General features: G+C 45.5%; 1 protein-coding gene across 1 annotated transcript in view; it reads right to left on the reverse strand.

The window, feature by feature from the left end:
• Window positions 1–630: 630 nt before the first annotated feature.
• Window positions 631–23,612, reverse strand: part of mmd2a (monocyte to macrophage differentiation-associated 2a) — a 34,882-nt gene continuing 11,900 nt past the window's right edge. The window contains exons 2-7 of the mRNA XM_055651036.1: window positions 23,318–23,399; window positions 16,470–16,630; window positions 12,404–12,478; window positions 9,878–9,979; window positions 4,852–4,921; window positions 631–2,592 (exon numbers count right to left, since the gene is read on the reverse strand). Of these exons, the coding sequence (XP_055507011.1) occupies window positions 2,404–2,592; window positions 4,852–4,921; window positions 9,878–9,979; window positions 12,404–12,478; window positions 16,470–16,630; window positions 23,318–23,399 (679 nt within the window). The 3' untranslated portion in view covers window positions 631–2,403. The remainder of the gene's footprint in view (window positions 2,593–4,851; window positions 4,922–9,877; window positions 9,980–12,403; window positions 12,479–16,469; window positions 16,631–23,317; window positions 23,400–23,612) is intronic.

A 23,612-nucleotide genomic window follows, 5' to 3' on the forward strand; every position in this document is an offset into this window, starting at 1 on the left:
TTTAAATTATTTATTTTTTTGTTTTGTTTATTATGATATCTATGAGTACTGTGTTTACAGGCCCATTATGCTGTTGCAAGTAAGAATTTAATTGTTCAATTCGGACATACGTTACAGGTCCACCACAAATGTTCCAGCAATAGGTGGTTCCAGCACATTTACAAACTGAACAAAATGACAAGAGCACCCTTCAAATCCACCCCTTCAAATGTGAGCCTAGGCCAGGTGAGGAGACCAATCTCAACCTCATCGGGACTTCCGCAGCCGATCGGCGGATTGAATTTGCCCCCCGGGGCTCTGGAGCTCCGGCCTGGCCAGAGCCGACAGATCCATTCCCTTGTTTAAGAGGGAACTGCAGATGCTGGAGAATCGAAGGTTACACAAAAAAGCTGGAGAAACTCAGCGGGTGCAGCAGCATCTATGGAGCGAGGGAAATAGGCAACGTTTCGGGCCTATTAACTTGCGTTAATCCTACATTAACCCCATTTTTATTCTCCCAACATATGCATCAACTCCCCTCATGTTTTACCTACACACCTGTATACTTGGGGTAATTTACCGTAGCTAATTAAACTACCAATCTATATTTCCTTCGCTCCATAGATGCTGCTGCACCCGCTGAGATCCATTCTCTTGGCCGACTTCCGAAGCCGGCTTTGCAGGTCGGGATCTGCCCCTCCCCCCCGCCGCCTGAGGCCGTGATCTCTGTTAGTCTGCCAAAAGGGATAATACTGCAAGGCTCTGGAACCAAGAGTGCCGGAAAATCAGTGGTGAACCTCACCAGAAGGAACTGCAGATGCTGGTTTAAAGTGAAGATAGACACAAAATGCTGGAGTAACGCAGCGGGACAGGCAGCATCGCTGGAGAGAAGGAATTGGCGGCGTTTCGGGTCAAGATACTTCTTCAAACGTCTTGACTTGACTCTTGAGGTTATTAGTCTTATTAGGAAGAGGCCTAAAGCCGTGTGTGGTAACTGCTCGGAATGCTTGAAATCTATTTAAAGCCAGTATGGAATTGGACGGCTGCTCCTGAGATGCAGAACCGATGAATGCTATGGGTAATGGGTCTAAAGAAGACCAATTTCATGATCATAGAGAGATAGAGCACGGAAACAGGCCCTCAAGCCTTCTGAGACCACGGGCATCAACTTGCGTTAATCCTACATTAATCCCATTTTTATTCTCCCAACATATGCATCAACTCCCCTCGTGTTTTACCTACACACCTGTATATTTGGGGCAATTTACCGTAGCTAATTAAACTACCAATCTATATGATTTTGAGCCTCTGATGTGGAAGGAAACTGGAGCACCAGGAAAGTACCCAGTGTGCACACACCACGCAGAGAGTGCCCGAGCTCAGCATTGAACCTGGGACTCCAGGGCTGTGGGGCAGTGATTCTGTCTTCTACAATATCGTTTTTCTCCAGTCCTGCAGTTTCCTGAAGCCGGATGTCACATATTTGCCAACCATTCTACCAAAGTAATTCAACTACATTCTGCACTCTGAATGTTCCCCTTTTCCCTCCTTACTGTACTTGAATTTGACTTGATTATATTTACGTATAGTGTTATCTGATTTAGTTTAGCTTAGACATACAGCATGGGAGCAGACCCTTTGGCCCACCATGCCCATGCCAACTAGTGAGCACCCGTTCATACTACCCAATTTTCTCATCCTCTCCCTACATTTGAGGCAGTTTACAGAGGCCAGTTAACCTACAAACCCACACGTCATTGAGGTGTGGGAGGAAACTGGAGCACCTGGAAGAAACCCACGTGGTCACAGGGAGAATGTGCAAACTCCACACAGACAGCGCCTGAGGTCAGGATTGAACCTGGGTTTCTGGCGCTGTGAGTCAGCAGCTCTTACGACTGCACCACTGCGCTGACCTATTGACTGGATAGCATGCAAAATAAAGCTTTTCACTGTACCTCGATACAAGCAACAATAATTAACCTAAATAAGATACTTCCATGGGTTTTCAACCTTTCAAGTTTCAAGCGAATCCCTCTCATAATGAGCTTCATAATTAATACAGACCCTTCTAGAAAATAGGATCTACACTTGCACTCTTTTTACAGAAAAATATCATTTAAGATGTAACTGTATCTAACAGAAGACACAGCCAATAATAAGCCAATGCTGTGCAGCTCTGATAACGAGTGCAGTCACGTTAACACTGATATTTGTTCATGTGGAGATGTTTGTGAATTTAATACTGGCCATGGTTCTGGTAGTTCGGTGCTAAGAGGTAGGTGAAGAGTCATGGACAATCTGGCAGTGACCTTCACTCATCGATTGCATGGCCCAGAGATTGTTGCAACGTCTGGTTGTTGTTGCCGTGGTTTGTCCCGCAGGTAATGTCCATCACAGGTCACCATCTGACCACATGGGATGTCTTCATCTCCAGGACTGCGGGCGGTATAGGTACCTCCAGATGGCGTAGTAATGGATCCCTGCTCCGATCGCCACAAAGAGGTGCCAGATTGCGTGCGCAAATGGAATCCGCCCGTCGCTCTTGAAGAACAACATTCCCAGGGAGTAGAAGAAACCACCCACCAGTAGTTCAAATTGTCCTTCAGTGTTAGGCTGACTCAAGAGAACAAAAAAAACACCTTTATTTCAATAAACCATTTTGTTAACGGAACAGTATAGCACAGGAACAGGCCCTTCGGCCCACAATGTCCACGCTCAATGTGATGCCAAGTTAAGCTAATCCCCTCTGCCTGCACGTGATCCATATTCTTCAAATCTCAACATATCCATGTGCCTATCCAAAAGCCTCTTAAATGCCTCTATCGTATTTACCTCCACCGTCACCCCTGGCAGTGTGTTACAGACACCCACCACTCTCTGTGTAAAAAAAATTGCCCCACACATCTCTTTTAAAACGTTGCCCCTGTCACCTTAAAGTTACACCCTCTGGACTTTGCATTTCCACTCTGGGAAATATATTCTAACTGTCTACAAAGATAAACACAAAGAGCTGGAGTAACTCAGCGGGTTAGGCAGTATCTCTGGAGAAAATGAATGGGTGACGTTTTGGGTTGGAACCCTTCTTCAGACATTTGTGCCGAGCATTGTTATAAACCAGCATCTGCAGTTCTTTGTTTCTAACTGTCTACAATATCTATACCTCTCATAATTTTATATACTTCTATCAGGTCTCCACTCAGCCTCCGACCTTTCAGAGATAACAATCCAAGTCTGTCCAACCTCTCCTTATATCTAATACTCACTAATCCAAGCAATTCCTTGTCAATATTGCATGCACCTTTGTAGGAGAAGCAGATGTAATTTATAAATTAGCACCTTGGCAACAGTCCCCTCACCAAACGTCAAAGAACATCAACAGTTTTCATGAACAGGCGCAAAACAATTTACAAAGTAGTTTTAAATTATAATTTCTGTTGCAATTTCAAGAAATAACGCATCATTTTGGGCACAGCATGCTCCCATGAGTAGGAATCACTTAATAATTTGATCATTCATTTTAATTCGGAGCTAAATGAGAAATGGATAACATGTTTTAAAGACAAATATATATATAGTATTAAAAAAATCCATTTCTGACTGGTTCCTCTGGAGGCTTCGACAACCATTCAATGTTTTAAAATTAAGAAACAATTGTGCCTCAATTCTCGCCTTTGTGTTTGTGGACTGAAGTCTCAGTTAAGAAGCCTGAGTAAATTGTCACAGTGGACACTCCAACACCATCTGCCATTTGGAGTATTCTGTACAATTCCACTACAGGAAGAGTGTGGGCGTTTGCAGAATGTTGTCTGGATTAGTGGGTATTAGCTACAAGGAAAGATTGAAGAAACTTGGATTATTTTCTCTAGAATACCGGAGGTTGAAAGGAGATATGATAGATGTTGAGGCATAGATAACATAGAAACATAGAAAATAGGTGCAGGAGGAGGTCATTCAGCCCTTCGAGCCAGCACCGCCATTCATTGTGATCATGGCTGATCGCCCCCTATCAATAACCCAAGCCAGCCTTCTCCCCCTATCCCTCGACTCCACTAGCCCCTAGAGCTCTTTCTAACTCTCTCTTAAATCCATCCAGTGACTTGGCCTCCACTGCCCTCTGTGGCAGAGAATTCCATAAATTCACAACTCTCCGTTTTTTCTCACCTCAGTCTTAAATGACCTCCCCTTTATTCTAAGATTGTGGCACCTGGTTCTGGACGCGCCCAACATTAGGAACATTTTTCCTTCATCGAGCTTGTCCAGTCCTTTTATAATTTTGTATGTTTCTATAAGATCCCCCTCATCCTTCTAAACTCCAGTGAATACAAGCCTAGTCTTTTCAATCTTTCCTCATATGACAGTCGTGCCATCCCAGGGATCAATCTCGTGAACCTACGCTGCACTGCCTCAATCACAAGGATGTCCTTCCTCAAATTAGGAGACCAAAACTGTACACAATACTCCAGATGTGGTCTCACCAGAGCCCTATACAACTGCAGAAGAAGGTCCAAAGGGTGGAAATGTCAAAGACTAGTGGACTTATCTTTACGGTGAGAGGGGGAAAGTTTAATGGAGCCGAGCAGTGTGAGTTTCTTTACACATAGTGAGGAAGGTGTGTAGAATGCGGTGCCAGGGGTGGTGGTGGTGGAGGTGCCATGATAGTGGCATTTAAGAGGCTTTTAGATGGATATGCAAGGAATGGAGAGATATGGATCACGTGCTGGCAGATGAGGTTTGTTTATCTTGACATCATGTTACACATGGACATTGTGGGTCGAAGGACATTGTGGGCGTCACTGCATGAGAAAGATAAATAAATAGACAAAGTATTGAAAATACCGTCACACCGAATGGAGCAGTTTTGGAACTTCTTACCATGGAGAGAATGACGAGTGCGGGAAAGATGCCCATCACCATGTAGCAGATCATTTCCACGATTTTGTACCTGCAAAGTGGCCAGAGGGACAGGGATGGGATGGAGAGAATTTTGAGAATTAATATATTGGGTACATCAAGAGTGAACTTAGGCACCATGTAGTTGCTGTAACATCATTTAAACCACTTTTGAACAAGTACATGGATAGGGAAAGTTTAGAGGGATAAGGGCCAAATGTGGGATGGTGGGACTAGCATTATATCTTTGTCGGCATGGGGAAGTTGGGCTGAAGGGCCTGTTTCCATGCTGTATGACTCATGATTATGATCACCTTCCTGCAACTTTTAATTCAGTATCTTGATTAAACAACATAAAGTTTGTAAATGGACCAACTAAAGGAGGAAGAGGTTCAAAGGGAAAGTGGGTCATAGTAGATTGAAAAATCAGATGAAGGCCAGAGTACCTCCAATTCAATGGGACTTTAGAACAGGCGATCTTTCTCATTCTCACTCTCCCAGTCAACTAAGGATAGAGCAAGCTCCAGGATGCTGCCTGTCCCGCTCAGTTACTCTAGCATTGTGAGTCTATCTAAAGGCATTGATTACAGGCAATGCAAAAATCACAAAGCACAACGTCCAATAATGAAGAAAATGAATGAACGTGATAAAACAGGTTGTAATAATATTGGAGTATAGGGGTGAAGAAAGTTGAAAGAGGATTTACTGATGGTGGAGTTTTATGTTTTGCTATTCATGAGGAAGCTGATGACGCACTGACATTTAGATGATTTGTTAGGTGGCAAGAGCATGTTTTATATCGAGGAATGTTAAATTCAGGCTGATTGTAACCACGGTCCATTAACCTCGGATGGGCAGCATTAAAATGGCTCCATCAAAATATGAAACAAAATAATTTGCACAAACAAATGGAAAATGTTTTTTTTATAACGTCTTGGAATTCGAATACAAATTGGACTGTGATCGATCGAGATTGTTATTGCTGAAAAGGAATTAGCCTGAAGATTGTCCTCTCGCACAGTTCAAAGGGAGAGCAGGACCTCCACAATACAAAGGATATGTGCGGGGCAAGGTTTTTTTTGCACACAGAGGGCGTTGAGTGCCTGGATTGTGCTGGTGGTGGTGGAGGTAGATACGATAGTGGACTTACAAGACTTTGAGGCACATGATATGCAGAGAAAGGAGTGACATGGATTATGTGTAGGTAGATAGATTTGGTCTTGGCATCATGTTCAGCATGGACATTGTGGGCCGAAGGGCCTGTTCCTGTGCTGTACTGTTCTATGTTCTATATCAGTGGTTCCCAACCTTTTTTAGCTCATGGCCCCCTTGGGATCTTTTAATTTTTCTGTGACCCCCCCCCCACCGACATTATTAGCGGAACAAAAGTACTTCAATATTATAATACCTTCCATAAAAATATCAGTGTCTATTAATTGCACATATATTCTCTTTTATTCTATTCCACAAACATCAAAAATATTTTGTGGGTTCAATAAAACAACCATTTATGATCATACATTAAAAATATATTTCAACTACATAGATTTAAATTTATTAGAAGTGAAATTTAGGAGGCAACAGGGTGGTAGCTTAGCCGATAGCCCCCTTAATCCCCAAATTTTTCTGTGGCCCCCCTGAAATTTGCCATGGTTATGGCCCCAGGTTGGGAATCACTGTTCTATATAATACACAATAGTGTGTGGCCATTACTGATTGTGCTTGGTTGTAACTGTGATAGTGTCGCATTATCACAAATTGATAATAAACTATTGCAGCACTGATTGAACACAAACTCAAAACCGACGCTAGGGTCGGGTGAGCGGGTGTACGGGAGGGCAGTGGGATATATCTCCCCTTCTTTCACTTCTTCGTTAGTTCTGGGGTTTTTCTTTTTTCTTTTTCGCGGCTTTCTCGAAATTCTTTCTTTTTCTTTTTCTTTTCTTCTTTCTTTCCCTTTCTTCCTTTTTTCTGATTTAGTTATTAGTTTATAAAATGTTAAAAGTGAAGCAGTACGAAAATTGTTATGTCAATTACTTTCTCCTTGTACAATTGCTTCTAATAAAATAAATATTTACAAAAAAAACGACTGCAGCACAGCCACTAGGTTGTGTGTGGAGAAAATCTATTTACATTTTGCATTCAATAACTTCAAGAGTTCGGAGTCAAGAACGTTTAATTATTATATGTACTGACAACGGAACAAGGAAATTCTTGCTTGCAGCAGCAATAACAGGCCTGGGGTTTCTCCAGTTGCTCCGGTTTCCTCCCACACTCCAACAATGTACAGGTTTGTAGGTTAATTGGCTTTGTTGCTTATACCGGAGCACCCAGAGAAAACCCACGCAGGTCACGGGGAGAACGTACAAACTCTGTAATGAAAGCACCCGTAGTCCGGATCAAACCCGGGTTTCTGGTGCTTGTGAGGCACCAACCCTACCGCTGTACCACCCTTTATGTTATTAAATCTAGGACAGTACGATCTACATATTAATGTTTTCTGATCGATGTTGTTTACTTTTTATTCTCCTAGTCATGTCATCACAAATGGAAGTATTTTTGAGGTAGTAGTATTTACCGAAGCTTAAAAAATATTTTTTTTCCATCAAAATAATGAGGTGAACTGAACATTCTTGGAACATGCAAGAGGTTCCTATTAGGAAGATGTACTGGGCTGTGTTAAATACTGTTCTCAGACTAGCCTCCAGGGGGCAGAGTAGGCTTAACATTCAGTAAAACAGAGTACTGGAGGAACTCAGCGGGTCAGGCAGCATCTGTGGAGGTAATGGATGGAAGGCTTTTCAGATCGGGACCCTTATTCAGACTGATTCTGAAGAGCCGTTAGTCTGTGGAATAGTGTCAACCTGTAACATCACCGGTCCATTCCTTCTGAACCTTCAGTATTTTGTAGTCGGCAGGGCAGTACTCTGCATATCGCCAACTTGGACAATTTTACATTTTATCAAGCCAATTAATCAAGCCAATTAAACTACAAACTTGTACGTCTTTCGAGTGTGGGAGGAAACCGAAGATCTCGTAGAAAACCCACGCAGGTCACGCGGGGAAAATACAAACTCCATACAGACAGCACCCGTAGTCAGGATCGAACCTGGGTCTCTGGCGCTGCATTTTTGCTGTAAGGCAGCAACTCTACCGCTGTGCCACCGTGACTGATTCCCTCCACAGATCAACGTCATAACATCACAAGATCATGTGATAGGAGCCATTCGGCCCATCAAGTCTACTCCGCCATTCAATCATGGCTGATCTATCTCTCCCTCCTAACCCCATTCTCCTGTCTTCTCCCCATAACCCCAGACACCCATACTAATCAAGAATCTATCTATCTCTGTTTTAAATATATCCACCAACTTTGTCTCCACAACCTTCTGTGGCAAAGATTCACCACCATCAAGAGTCTAAAGAGAGAGAATCAAGAATTTACCATCTGTGGCAATATAGGACCAGTGAAATTATAACTTGCATCATCAGCATTACAAGCCTGTACACAATACATTTAGGTAACATCTGATAAACAAAAAAGATGAAATTAATAACCTCAGTTATAATATTCAATCCAACAGCATGAATATTGAATCGACAATAGACAATAGGTGCAGAAGTAGGCCATTCGGCCCTTCGAGCCAGCACTGCCATGCAATGTGATCATGGCTGATCATCCACAATCAGTACCCCTTCCTGCCTTTTCTTCATATCCCTTGAAGAGCACTATCTAGCTCTCTCTTGAAAGTATCCAGACAATGGGCCTCGTCCCATTTTTTGTCCCGTCCCCCTGCCCCCACCCCACCTCTACTTTCAGTGTGGAGGGTTCTGACGTGAAACATCACCTCAAGTCAAGTCAAGTTTATTTGTCACATACACATACGAAATGTGCAGTGAAATGAAAGTGGCAATGCTTTTTCTCCAGAGATGCTGCCTGATCTGCGCCCCCAACCCCTCCCCCTCCCCTTCCATCTAAATCACCTCCTCTGGCTTCACATTTCATGTTGCTTCACCCATGATCTCACAACCTTTTGTCTTTTCATCCCTGGTCTTTGACCACTCGTCGTCTGGCAGTCTAATCCCCCCCCCCCCCTCCTCATTCCCCCCCCCCCCCCCCCCCCCCCCCCCCCCCCCCCCCCCCCCCCCCCTCCATCTAAATCACCTCCTCTGGCTTCACATTTCATGTTGCTTCACCCATGATCTCACAACCTTTTGTCTTTTCATCCCTAGTCTTTGGCCACTCGTCTAGATGGCAGTGTAAACCCCCCCCCCCCGTCACCTGTATCCCCACCTATCACTTGTATGTGTTTTTTTCCAGCTCCAACGTTTTACCCCCTACTTCATCTGACAAGCATCTCTAAGACGTCTGTGACACTTTGACTTACCAGAAATTGGTAAAACCATTCCCTGCAAACTTCAGAAATACTTTATCCATCCATCTGCCAATGAAATCCACCCTCCGCCACCTCCAGTTTAAATTCTATTTGGAATATTTTGGAGGACCCAGAACCAAGAACCAAGTCCTCTCACCTGTATCCACCCATCACTTACCAGACTTTGTCCCGTTCCCCCCCCCCCAATCTTTTTTTCCCAGCTTTCTCCCCCCCACTACAATCTCTGAAAAATGATCCTGACCCAAAACATTGTCTATCCATCCATGCCCTCCAGAGATGCTGCCTGACTCACACAGTTACTCCAGCACTTTGTGTTTTGCTCAAGATTCCAACATCTGCACTTTCTTGTGACCCCAGCCTTAACAGTCAGTGTGTGCTTCTGGGCGGTTTTTGAAAAACACTCTGTTCCTGGAAGTAGATATATAATGTGATGTGTGGATAAGCGGGCTGGAGGTGGCGTAACCCATATCTCACCCTCTGTTCGCCTAGATTAGTGCCATGAAACTGCTACTGCCAGCTTTAACAAGACTCACCAACACCATGGTGAGTACATCCCTCCCACTATTTTCTCTGCACCCTCTACTTCACATTCAGTTGGTCGAGTTACTCACCTTTCGTGAAACAGAAATACATAGAGAGTCCCCACACAGGCCATTATCCAAATGATCCAACGCATGTGAGATGCCCATGGGCCCAGCTCCCGTAGATTCAGCCTGTTGAACGAAACAGTAGTAGAGTCATACAGCATGGAAACAGGCCGCTCGGCCCAACTAGACCGTGCTGGCCAAGATGCCCCATCTAAGCTAGTCCCATTTCCCTTCATTTAGCCCATATTCCCCCTAAACCTTCCTATTTATATACCTGTCCAAAATGCCTATTAAATGTCAGAAGTTATGGGGAGAAGGCAGGAGAATGGAGTTAGGAGGGAGAGACAGATCACCCTCTGTGTGAAAAGGTTGCCATTCAGCTTCCTCATTCTTCTTTAGTTTAGAAGAAGAAGGGTTCTGCCCAGAAACGTCACTTATCTATTTTTTCCAGAGATGCTGCCTGACCCGCTGAGTTACTGCCAGCATTTTATGTCTATGTTCGATGTAAACCAGCATCTGCAGCTGCTCCCTGCACCTCCAGCTTGCTCGTGTTTGCAAGAACAAGTGAACTAATGTCACTTCCAAAGACATAATTCTCCCAGGAAAAATTAGGAATATTCCCCTTGGTCTTAAAATAACGTGAAGCTGGCACTGATTATAGGTGTCCGAGGTTATGGGGAGAAGGCGGGAGAATGGGGTTAGGAGGGAGAGATGGATCAGCCATGATTGAATGGCAGAGTAGACTTGATGGGCTGAATGGCCTAATTCTACACCTATCCCTTATGACTACGTTGGAGTGAATGGGGTTAATGTACTCTGTCCCAATGGCCTTGCTGATGCCACAGTCATATCCCAGGAGGGAAAAAGCTAGGTTTTTTCCAATTAGACTTCTTCATTTGTAAACTCATGAGGAGAAATTCATCCCTGAGCAATAAAATAAACCATCAGGCAAACCACAAATTTTCAGCAGCAAGGTATAGAGCAAACTTAAATCCCGCAACCTGCTAAATTTAGCAATTTAATTCATAACTGCATTACCTAGGAGACCAAGGTATTAAAGCCGTCCGGGTAATTCATGAAAGTGGAAAAATAAGAAAGGATTATTACTGTAAATTTAAAGCAATTGCCGATGTGGTCTTGAACCCACACATAAATTAGCTGAATAAATAACACAAGATAGACACAAAGTGCTGGAGTAACTCAGCGGGTCAGGCAGCATCTCCGGAGAAAATGGATCGGTGACGTTTCGGGTTGGGATGTCTGAAGAAGGGTCCCGACCCAGAATGTCAACTATCCATTTTCTCCAGAGATGCTGCCTGACCCGCTGAATTACTTCAGTACTTTGTGTCGATCTTCTGTATATACCAAAGCATCCGCAATTCCTTTTTACACTTAATAACTGTTTTTGGTAGGTAATTCTCTTGGAAACTTATTTAAAGTCACATTTTGAGGATAAATGTTCCTTCTGAATAAATCACACAAAAGTGAGAGAAAAAAAAAAGTTGACACTCGACATAAAGCTGTATGCAAAGTAAGAAGGGCCTCGACCCAAAACGTCGTCTATTCCTTCTCTCCATAGATGCTGCCTCACCCGCTGAGTTTCTCCAGCATTTTTTGTAAACCAATTGTTCTCATCCGTATTTACTGAGGAGAAGATCACTGAAGCTAAGGAATTAGATTGTGATGTCTGAGATCAGATATGAGTTACTGAAGAGAAGCAATTGAAGGATTTAATGTGTATCAAAATAGATAAATCCCCATGGCCTGAACAAGTACTTCCTGTGGGAAGTAACTGTTGTATTGTTCCAGGACCTTATGGTCTTCTGACGAGATGGAACTAATTGGGGGCGGCACACTAGTGCAGCAGGTGAAACATCTGCCTCACAGCACCGGGGACCCAGGTTCGATTCTGACCTCGGGTGCTGTCTGCGGGGAGTTTGCACGTTCTCCCTGTGACTGCGTGGGTTTTTTCTCAGGTGCAGACACAAAATGCTGGAGTAACTCAGCGGGCGACGCCGCATCTCTGGAGAGGAGGAATGGGTTACGTTTCGGGTCGAGACCCTTCTTCAGACTGATGTCGGGACAAAGATAGATTGTAGGCGGAGACAGTAAGTGGTGGGAGAACTGGGAAGGGGGAGGGGGATGGAGAGAGAGGGAAAGCAAGTTAGAGAAGCCAATGTTCATACCGCTGGGGTGTAAACTACCCAAGCGAAATATGAGGTGCTGTTCCTCCCAATTTGCGCTGGGCCTCTCTCTGACAATGGAGGAGGCCCAGGACAGAAAGACCAGATTGGGAATGGGAAATTCCTCGGGTGTTCCATTTTCTCCCACCTCCCCCAAAATGTGCGGGTTTGTAGATCAATAGGCTTCTGCACATTTCCCCTCAGTGTGTAAGGAGCGAGTGGAGAATATTGGTTAACAGAACTAGTGTGAACGGGTGATTTGCTCAAGATTCTAGCATCTGTACTTTCATCCGCCTCTACGTCGATGCCATCTGTTTGTCTCATTATCGCCCTTATAGTCACAACCTTTAGTTCTTTGTTCACTCACCAGGGGGCATACGAGGCAGCGATGAAGAAATAGATCACCATTCTGTCGAACATGTGGAAGCAGTGCTCCGTTGTTCTGGAGAAAGAAAGAAGATAATTGTGCAGAATTCCTCTGTGTGTCGTCCACAAACAAAGTTTAGATAAGCATTGTTTTGCTTCACAAAAAATGAGTAGGACATCGTCCCTCTAAATGTAATCCTAGCTCAGCACAGAGGCGTTCCAATGCTTCCAATTAAAACGGGTGTAATCAGAACTGTCCCTACTGCTGAAAACCCCCTAAATGGGTCAGACTCTTTTGTATAATAATTACGCTCGTCTTCTAAATTCAACACACACAAAATGATAGGGCTAGATAGGGCTCTTAAAAATAGCGGAGTCAGGGGATATGGGGAGAAGGCAGGAACTGATTGGGGATGATCAGCCATGATCACATTGAATGGCAGTGCTGTCTCGAAGGGCCGAATGGCCTACTCCTGCACCTATTGCCTATTGTCTATTGACTATTGTCTAAAATGCTGGAGAAACTCAACGGTTCAGGCAGCGTCTCTGGAGAACATGGAGAGGTGACGTTTCGGGTTTCCGATTCGAAATGCCGCCTATCCATGTTCTCCAGGGATGCTGCCTGACCCGTTGAGTTACTCCAGCATTTTGTGTCTGTCTTCGGTATAAACCAGCGCCTGCAGTTCCTCGTTATTACACACCCACACAATGATGTTGCCAGGACTTGAGGGCCGGAGTGATAGAGAGAGTTTGAGCAGGCTAGGACTTTATTCCTTGGAGCACAGGAGGCTGAGGGATGATCTTATCAAGGTGTACAAAATCATGAAGGGATTAGATAGCTAGGGTGACTGTACAGGGTCTGTTACCCAGAGTTGGGGAATCAAGAACCAGAGGACTTAGGTTTAAGGTAAGAGGGGAAATGTTTCATAGGGACCTGGGGTGGATCCTTTTCCACAGAGGGTGGAGGTTATTGGGATCAGCTGCCAGAGGAGGTAGTTGAGGCAGGTACTATAACGTTTAAGAGACATTTGGACAGGTACATGGATTGGAAAAATTTACAGGGTGGTGAATCTGTGGAATTCTTTGCCACAGAAGGCTGTGGAGGACAACCCAGTGGAAATACATAAGGCGGAGATAGATAGACTCTTGATTAGTACGGGTGTCAGAGGTTATGAGGAGAAAGCAGGAGAATAGGGTTATGAGGGAGAGATATATCAGCCATGACTGAATGGCAGAGTGGACTTGATGGGCCGAACGGCCTAATTCTACTCCTATCACTTATGATCTTATGAAAAGCTTGGAGAGACTTGGGGTAAACACAAGGCAGGTAGGACTGGTGCAGAGGGGCATGTTGGTCGGCGTGGGCAAGTTGGGCCTGTTTCCGTGCTGTATGACACTATTACACGCACATCCACACACACACAAACATGCATATGCATAAATTAACACACACACACTCATCTCCACACACATCCACACACCCAAAACATACGTGCATACACAAACACACACACAAACCCTCACCACACACATCTAACACGTTCATGCACACACACACACACAAACACACACACACACAAACAAACACACACACACAAACATACACACACAGACCAATTAGGTTGTGGAAAGAACGGTGAAAAAGAAAAACATTTGAATTTCCCTTTTTTTAAAAGACACAATATGACATTACTGCCTGGTCCACTGCCAACTCAGTATTCACATGGAGGATATTACTCGTCCTATTTACATAAAGCCAGCCGTTGCCTAGCAACATTATTCTGGTCTATTTAGACGTTGTTGGTGGTTTATGCTTCATATTTAATTAATCAACTGACAGGTGGCAGAATATCAACAAATTGAAAACCCAGTGTCTGGCACCGGCCAAAGAAACGATGTTCACTAATGTGTTAATGGTATTGTTAATGTGACCAAGATTCTGGCCCCTCTCTCCCACCACGATGCTCGGGACATGCTAGGTCTGGGAATGCAGAAGGATGGAATTCCCCACTCTCCCCACTCTTCAGGATAACCCCAGAGGAACGTCCTCCCTTAATAACGTTCCATCGAGATAAATCTGAAGGACGGCCCTGACCCAAAACGTCACCCGTCCTTTTCCTGCAGATTCTCTCTGACCCACTGAGTTACTCCAGCACTTTGTGTCCATCTAAGACTCAAAGCCTATTCAACAGTGAATTGGCGGTAGCATTGTGAAGGTCTGACTGGGGTGAATCCAGATTGGAAAAGAATGGGGCGATGAGAAGAGATTAGTTTATTTTGGCATCAGGTTTGGCACAGACATTGTTGGCCGAAGGATCTGTTTCTGTGTTGTACTGTTCTACGTCTTATGAAAGGATGATGTCCCTGTATACTAGGTCCATAGTTCCTCTGAAAGCGAAAACGACACAAAGTGCTGGAGTAACTCAGTGGGTCAGGCAACATCTCTGGAGAACATGGATCGGAGAGGTTTCGGGGACCGGACCCTTCCGAAATGGTTCTTCAAAGACGCTGCCTGACCTGCTGAGTTACTCCAGCATTCTGTGACTGCTTGCCTCACTTCATGTCAGATGTTCACTGCAGGAAGGACAACAACTCCAGCCCAGCCCACCCACCCAGCCGACTGACAAGATTGCAGACTTCTTCATACTGAAGAAACCAAGTGCAGATCACTTCACAGAACACTTCGATTCTAATGCCCCTGTCCCACTTGGGAAACCTGAACGGAAACCTCAGGAGACTTGGCGCGGAACCCAAGGTTTCCGTGCGGTTCCCGGAGGTTGCAGGTAGGGATGGTCGCATATGAAGTTAAACATGAAGCCCATGTAACTGCTTTTGATCTTATGACCTGCCACACGACCGTCCTCCAATTAACGTTTAATTTCAACAATTTTAGATAACCAACCCGACGAGGGTGGCGGGAGCCTGGAACGCACTGGCAGAAGTGCTGGTTTAGTTTTAGTTTAGTTTAGAGATACAGCACGGAAACAGGCCCTTCGGCCCACCGTGTCCGCGCCGACCAGCGACCCCCCCGCACACGAACACCCACTGGGGACAATTGTTTTACATTTACACCAAGCCAATTAACCTACAAACCTGCGCGTCTTTGGAGTGTGGGAGGAAACCGAAGATCTCGGAGAAAACCCACGCAGGTCACGGGGAGAACGTGCAAACTCCGTACAGACAGCACCCGCAGTCAGGATCGAACCCGGGTCTCCGGCGCTGCATTCGCTGTAAGGCAGCAACTCTACCGCTGCGCCACCGTGACTGCCCTAAGCAACGTCTAAGAAGCTTTTGGATGGACCCATGGAAATGCGGGGAATGGAGGAATATTGATCACGTGCATGCGGATATGAGTTTGTCATGGCATCGCGCTTGGCACAATCATTGTGGGCCGAAGGGCCTGTTCCTGTGCTGTACTGTGCTATGATCTGACTTGAAACTCTGTATCAGTCTCCACAGTTGTTGCTTGACCTGCTGAACCTATCTCTATGGAAGATTACCAGTACATGCAGAGCTTTGTGTGTTTCCGATAAGCACTTGACATCTCTATCACTGGTTATCTTTCTCCTGTTTAATCCTCCCCGCTCTCTGTTATCATCCAACTCCATCTATTTAAATTCCCCAGGAAGGTTGCCCCACCTTGCCCCCTCTCCCAACCCCCTCCAATGTGCTGGTGTAGCTCAGCGGGTCAGGCTGCATCTCTGGAGAACATGGAGAGGTGACGTTCAACCCAGGCACAAAATGTCATCTATCCATACTTGGTTTTGTCCTGCCCCACCTCTCTTCCAGATTTCACCTCTCCACTACAATAAGTCTGAAGAAGGGTCCCGACCCGAAACGTCACCTATCCATTTTCTCCTGAGATGCTGACTTTTCGCCTGACCTGCTGACTTTGGTTTTTTAGTGCAAGATTCCAACAACTGCAGTTCTTGTAGCTATGCTGATTCTGTGCCCGATTCTGCTGTCTGGTTGTAGATTGATCCTGTACCTTGATTCCAACCTCCACTAAATATACACGCCCTCCTGGCACACTGGAACCCGGATCAAACCTGCTGTACGTCACTTACCGCAAATGGCTTTTCTTCCAGGAGATGGTGTGAAAGACAGTGGAGACGATAAAAAGACCACTCAGTCCGAACCCATAGATCCATGCTGTGATCACCTCCCACTGATCATCGGAAAGGCCGTAGAGGATGGAACTGCCGAGTATACTGGGGATGATCCACAACTGAAAGCAAAAAGCATGTGGACTCAGGACACCGCATTCATAAATAACACGTGGCAGCGATGGCCAAGGTTTAGTTCAGAGATACATCGCGGAAACAGGCCCTTCGGCCCACCGGGTCCGTGCCGACCAGCGATCCCCACACACTAACACCATCCTACACCCACTAGGAACAATTTTTACATTTACCAAGACAATTAACCTACAAACCTGTACGTTTTTGGTGTTCGGGAGGAAACCGAAGATCTCGGAGAAAACCCACGCAGGTCACGGGGAGAACGTACAAACACCGTACAGACAGCACCCGCGGTCGGGATCGAACCCGGGACTCCGGCGCTGCATTCGCTTTAAGGCAGCAACTGTACCGCTGCGCCACCGTAACCGCTTGTTGGAATAAAAGCTCTTTGTATTAAAATAAAGGTGCTGTCAATATCATGTGTGTGTAGCCCTTAGTGCCAGCTTCACACCACATGATGAGGTGCTGCAGAAATTACCTATCGCACTACCCCTTGTCTTTTCACCTCCGTCTTTTGTCCAACCATCTGCAATGAACCCTCGCCCCCCCCCCCCCCCCCCCCCCCACCCCCCACCTCCCCCTCCACACCTGTATCCACCTATCACTTGCCAGGCAGGATAAACACAAAGTGCTGGAGTAATTCATTTCGGGTCGAGACCAGACTTTGGCCTGCCCCCACCTCATTTGCAACCTTTCTCTCCCCATCCGATGACCACAGTCTGAAGCAGCCTCCCGACCCACAGCGTCACCTCTCCATGTTCTCCAGGCGTGCTGCCTGACCCGCTGCGTTACTCAATAACCTGGTGTCCATTTTTTGTAAACCAGCATGTGCTGTTCCTTGTTTGTTACCGAAGATAGGCACAAAAAGCCGGAGTAACTCAGCGGGACAGGCAGCATCTCTGGAGAGAAGGAATGGGTGACGTTTCGAGTCGAGACCCTTCTTCACACCCGCTCCGCTGTTGCCCGGCTGAGTGGAACTGTTCTTGACTGGTGCTTACTGAAACTGAAGCCTGAAATTCAGCAGCAGTTGATTCCCATTTCGGTACCTGTACCACCATCTGCAGTGACTCTGTCTGTCCCTGCCCCCCCCCCCCCCCCAGCCAGCTGATCCAAGTCACAGCAACACCATGTGAAAAAATGTAATGTACTGATGAAACCCAACCACTTCTCTTGATTTCTCCAGAAAGCTCAAATTGTCAAACTGCTTGTTTTACATCCAGTAGTAGATGAGTAGCAATTTCATTTCTTCTGCAGAGATGACTGAAGCTATAATCATAATCATTGTTCCCCAGTTACTGACTCTGGCAACCGATACCTACTTATCTGATCTGCTTATATCCTTGGTGTCCTATTTATCTTGAAGACAAATTGTCAATCATATTTCCATGCTATTGACAATGAAACCTATTTCTCTCGTCGTAACTTCACGCTAGAGGCAGGAAACATGTTCCCGATGTTGGGGGAGTCCAGACCCCAGGGGCCACAGTTTAAGAATAAGGGGTAAGCCATTTAGAACGGAGATGAGGAAACACTTTTTCACTCAGAGAGTTGTGAGTCTGTGGAATTCGCTGCCTCAGAGGGCGGTGGAGGCGGGTTCTCTGGATACTTTCAAGAGAGAGCTAGATAGGGCTCTTAAAGATAGCGGAGTCAGGGGATATGGGGAGAAGGCAGGAACGGGGTACCGATTGGGGATGATCAGCCACGATCACATTGAATGGCGGTGCTGGCTTGAAGGGCTGAACGGCCTACTCCTACATCTATTATCTATTAAGATGTACCAGAACATGAAGGGCATGGATAAAGTGAACAGTCAAAGTCTTTTTCCCCATGATAGAGGAATCTAAAACAATAGGACAGAGGCTTAAGGTTTAATTTAGTTTATGGTTAGTTTGGTTCAGTTACATAGCGTGGAAACAGGTACTTGGGCCCACAGAGTCCGTGCCGAACAATGATCACCCTTCCACTAACACCGTCCTACAATCCAGGTACAATTTACAGAAGCCAATCACCCTACAAATCTGTATGTCTTTGGAGCGTGGGAGAAAACCGGAGCACCCGGAGAAAACCCGCGCAGGTCACAGGGAGAATGTACACACTCCGTACAGACAGCACCCGAGGTCAGGAGCGAACCTGAGATCTCTGGCGCTTTAAGACATCAACTCTACCACTGTGCCACCGTGCCATGAGAGAAGAAAGATTGGAATGGGACCTCAGGGGCAAGGTTTTCACTCAGATTGTAGTCCGTATCTGGAATGAGTTGACAGAGGAAACTTTCGAAGCGTATGCACAGACAATTTTTGGATAGATGTATGGAGTGGAAAGGTTTAGAAGGCTATGGGCCAAATGCAGGCAAATGGGACTAGTCTAATACGCCAACTTGGTTGGCATGGACCAAGGTGGGATAAAGGGCTTGTTCCAGTGTTGTATAACTGCAACTTTATGTCAGGTTATTTACTTGTGATCAATTTATAGTTTCTGTTTTTTGTGTGGATCTGGATTAAGATTTTCAATTAAAGATTATTTTAACTGGGTCAGAAGATAAACCCACAATACATCAGTTATACTACACCTCTCTGCAATAAGAGATGGGTTCTCAGGTACCGGTCACCAGGGATTCCAACTGTTGAGACACACCTGGTATTGACTATTCTATCTGGTCCACGTGAGTATATTTTGAGGAAGGACATTCTCGCTATTGAGGGAGTGCAGCGTAGGTTTATAAGGTTAATTCCCGGGATGGCGGGAATGTCATATGCTGAGAGAATGGAGCAGCTGGGCTTGTACACTCTGGAGTTTAGAAGGATGAGAGGATATCTCATTGGAACATATAAGATTGTTAAGGGTTTGGACACGCTAGAGGCAGGAAACATGTTCCCGATGTTGGGGTAGTCCAGAACCAGGGCCACAGTTTAAGAATAAGGAGTAAGCCGTTTAGAACGGAGACGAGGAAACACTTTTGAGTGGTGAGTGTGTGGAATTCTCTGCCTCAGAGGGCGGTGGAGGCGGGTTCTTTGGATGCTTTCAAGAGCGCTAGATAGGGCTCTTAAAAATAGTGGAGTCAGGGGATATGGGGAGAAGGCAGGAACGGGGTACTGATTGAGGATGATCAGCCATGATCACATTGAATGGCGGTCGGTGCTGGCTCGAAAGGCCAAATGGCGTTGCTGGCTCAAGGCCAAGTCTGAGATGCTTTCCTCAAGGACATTTGGACTGTTAGTTAATATTTGCTTGTTATCTCGATAAACAACAGGCAAAACGAGCTCAGAAGCGCTGGGAGAGTCATGCTCATGGTGTTTCGGTAGTTCCTGTGGTCCTGGCTCTTGTGAGTTACTGAAGCCTGCTGTAATGGCCCCATTAACAAAACCGTGTGGACAATCCATGCAATGAACCAGTGAAGAAGGGTTACGACCCAAAGCGTCACCTAGTCTTTACCTCCAGGGATGCTGCTTGAGCCACTGAGTTACTCCAGCATTTTGTGTCTATCTACAGTATAAACCAGCATCTGCAGTTCCTTCCCACAAATGCAATAAACTGTAGCTTGAGTTGTTTTTTCCCTGAGTATCTATCAATTCCTAGGTTTCATTAATCAGGTCGACCCAGCCTCTAACTCTCCTGGTCTTTCCACGTCTCTATGGAGATGCTTGTCCAAAATCTAGCGATCAGAAATGTACTCGGTCTATGTACAATCTCAGTCCATGTACACTTTGAACTTGAAGGGGACATGATGTTGCAGGAAATTTGCTGATTCTTGTGTACTGCCTTGGTATAATCTAGAGTAAGGGGCCTGTCCCACTTAGGCGACTCTTTAAGGGCCTGTCCAACTTGGCGATTTTTTTCGGCAACTGCCGGCATCATTGACTGACGTATATGGTCACAGAAAAAAAAATTTAAAGCTTCGCAACATATTTTTGGCACTGCTGGATTTTGAAATGTTCAAAATCTTTTGGCGACATGGATATGACGCTGGCAGTCGCCGAAAAAAATCGCCAAGTTGGACAGGCCCTTCAGGCAGCTGCCAGGGACTAGTTTTAATGGGATTCACCTACAACACCTGGCGACAACCCACGACAGCAAAAATTGTTGCCACTTTCGCCGAAGAATTTTCGACATGTTGAAGATTTTGCGGCAGTCGCCTGTAGTCGCCCAAAGAAATCGCCCAAGTGGGACAGACCCACAACTGAGTCATGCAGCATGGAGACAGGCCCTTTTGGCCCAAATTGCCCATGCTGACCAAGAGACCAAAGAACTTGTCAGTGTTGTAAATGAGGAAGTGTGAATGGGGTAAGTGGTCCTCAGCTTTGAGATGCTGGGAAGTTTTGACCTAAAAGAGAAAATTAACAAAAGGACGTGTGATAATGTTCTATTTTAATTTATTTGATTACCTGGTGAAAAATAAAATTAGACACCAAGACAGAAAGGAGGCACAGGCTTCTGTTTGTCAACTGACGTGACCCAAACCGACATTTGGAACAGTTTAGTTTAGACAATAGACAACAGGTGCAGGAGTAGGCCATTCGGCCCTTTGAGGGAGCACTGCCATTCAATGTGATCATGACTGATCATCCCCAATCAATACCCCGTTTAGAGATACAACGTGAAAATAGGCCCTTCGATCCACCGAGACCACGCCGACCATCGATCACCCATTCACACCTGGTCTATGTTATCCCATTTTCTCATCCACTCCCTACACACTGAGGGTCATTTACAGAGGGCCAATTAACCTGTAAACCCGCACGGCTTTGGAATGTGGGAGGAAACAGGAGCACCAGGAGGAAATCCACGCGGTCACACAGGGAGAACGTGCAAGCTCTACGCATACAGCAGCGGAGGTCAGGATGGAACCTCGATCACTGCGCCTGGTGCTGTGAGGCAGCGGTTTTACCCCAGCGGCACTGTGCCGCCCACTGTTGCAAGTTTCCTTTGACCATTACCATTGCACACCCTCAATTCCACAGCAAGACATTGGCTACGATCTAATTACAAACCGGAACGGTGATAGACAGCGGACTAGGCAACATTATAATCCCTATACTGTTAATGGCCTGCTGCTTATTCTCTTAAACTCTATCTTGTATCAACTCGCTAAAGATAATCCACCTGATTAATATTAAATCAGCTGATTTACTTGTGATTTTAAATAGAGCAGCACTCTTCCAGAGGATAATAAATTATTCAGTTGTAATATTGTTCAGAATTCTGATGTGCAAACAGCTGTCAGATGGGAAACAGTGTCATTCAAATGTGAAATGTATGCATTATTATTCGGTCATATACAGAATCAGTCTAGGATATGTCACTGAATGAGATTTTATAGTTTAGAGATACAACGCAGATTCAGGCAACTTCGGCTCACTGAGTCCGCATCAACCAGCGATCCCTCCCCCACCCAAGTCACATCAGCATCTCACCTTCCCCTGACTATTCTGAAGAAGGATCTCGAACCGAAACGTCACCCATTCCTTCTCTCCAGAGATGCTGCCTGTCCCGCTGAGTTACTCCAGCATTTAGTGTCTATCTTCGTCTTAAACGAAACCACTTCCCCATTGCTGACGTTGGACTTTGTCTCTGAAACTATTGCAATGTAACGTGGAGAACAATATTCTGCACTCTAAGTAAACTGCAAATGTCAGCCCCCGCCTCTCATGCCAGGTTTTGTGGTTATATATTGACATTAACTTGTAATGAATCAAAACACTGCTGATTTATATTGTTTGGTCTGGTGTAGTTTAGTTTAGATACAGCATGGAAACAGCCCCTTCAGCCCACCGAGTCCACGCTGACCACAAGTTTACACTAGTTCGATGTTACTCCACTTTCTCATTCACCTCCTACAGACTAGGGGCAATTTACAGAGGCCGATTTTCCTACAAACCCGCACGTCCTTGGGATTTGGGAGGAAACCGGAGCATCAGGAGGAAACCCATGTGGTCACATGGAGAACATGCAAACTCCACACTAACAGTACCTGAGGCCAGGATTGAACCTGGGTCTCTGGCACTTCGAGGCAGTGGCTCTAGAGCTGCGCCACTGTGCCGCCCTGTAAGGGCTCAGAGAGAAGTGATATTTTAATGTAAAATTCTCAACCTTGTTATAAAATTCCCTTTTCAAACATATTACTGATTTAATCTTTTAGAAGACATTCGTAGAATCATAGGGTGATACAGTGTGGAAACAGGCCATTCGGCCCAACTTGCCCACATCGGCCAACATGTCCCAACTAAACGAGTCCCAACTGCCTGGGTTTGGTCCATATCCCTCCAAACCTGTCCTATCCATGTACCTGTCTAACTGTTTCTTAAACGTTGGGATAGTCCCAGCCTCAACTACCTGCTCTGGCAGCTTGTTCCATACACCCGCCACCCTTTGTGTGAAAAAGTTACCCTTCAGATTCCTATTCAATCTATTTCCCCTTCACCTTAAACCTATGTCCTCTGGTCCTCGATTCCCCTACTCTGGGCACGAGACTCTGTGCATCTACCCAATCCATTCCTCTCACGATTTTATACACTTCAATAAGATCATCAAAGATTACAATTCAGTGAACTGATCTGAAGAAAGATCCCTACCCGAAACGTCACCATCCTTTTTCTCCAGAGATGCTGCCTGACCTGCTGAGTTACTCCAGCGCTCTGTGTCTATCTTCAGTGAATGTAATATGTCCCGATACTCACTGCATGTGTGAAACAATTGGCTGCATGTTCATACTCCGTAGGTTCATATCTCCGATGGGCGGGGACTCTGTTATTCATAAACCTGTAAAGAAAAAATTATATTTTGATCTGTGAATCATCTCATATCCATGTCCTTCCCCCATCCCTTGTCGCCAATGGGCTGTTATCCTTGCAATGGGCACCAAGACATGTATTCTCTCCATCTCGTACAGGGAAACAGAGCAATGGCAAAGCTGTACCATAATCACATGTTTCCAGAGCTCACCCCGTCTGTTATTGCAACAAACGGCACGGT

This window comes from Leucoraja erinacea, chromosome 20, assembly GCF_028641065.1.
Source record: "Leucoraja erinacea ecotype New England chromosome 20, Leri_hhj_1, whole genome shotgun sequence".
Taxonomy (NCBI): Eukaryota; Metazoa; Chordata; class Chondrichthyes; order Rajiformes; family Rajidae; genus Leucoraja; species Leucoraja erinaceus.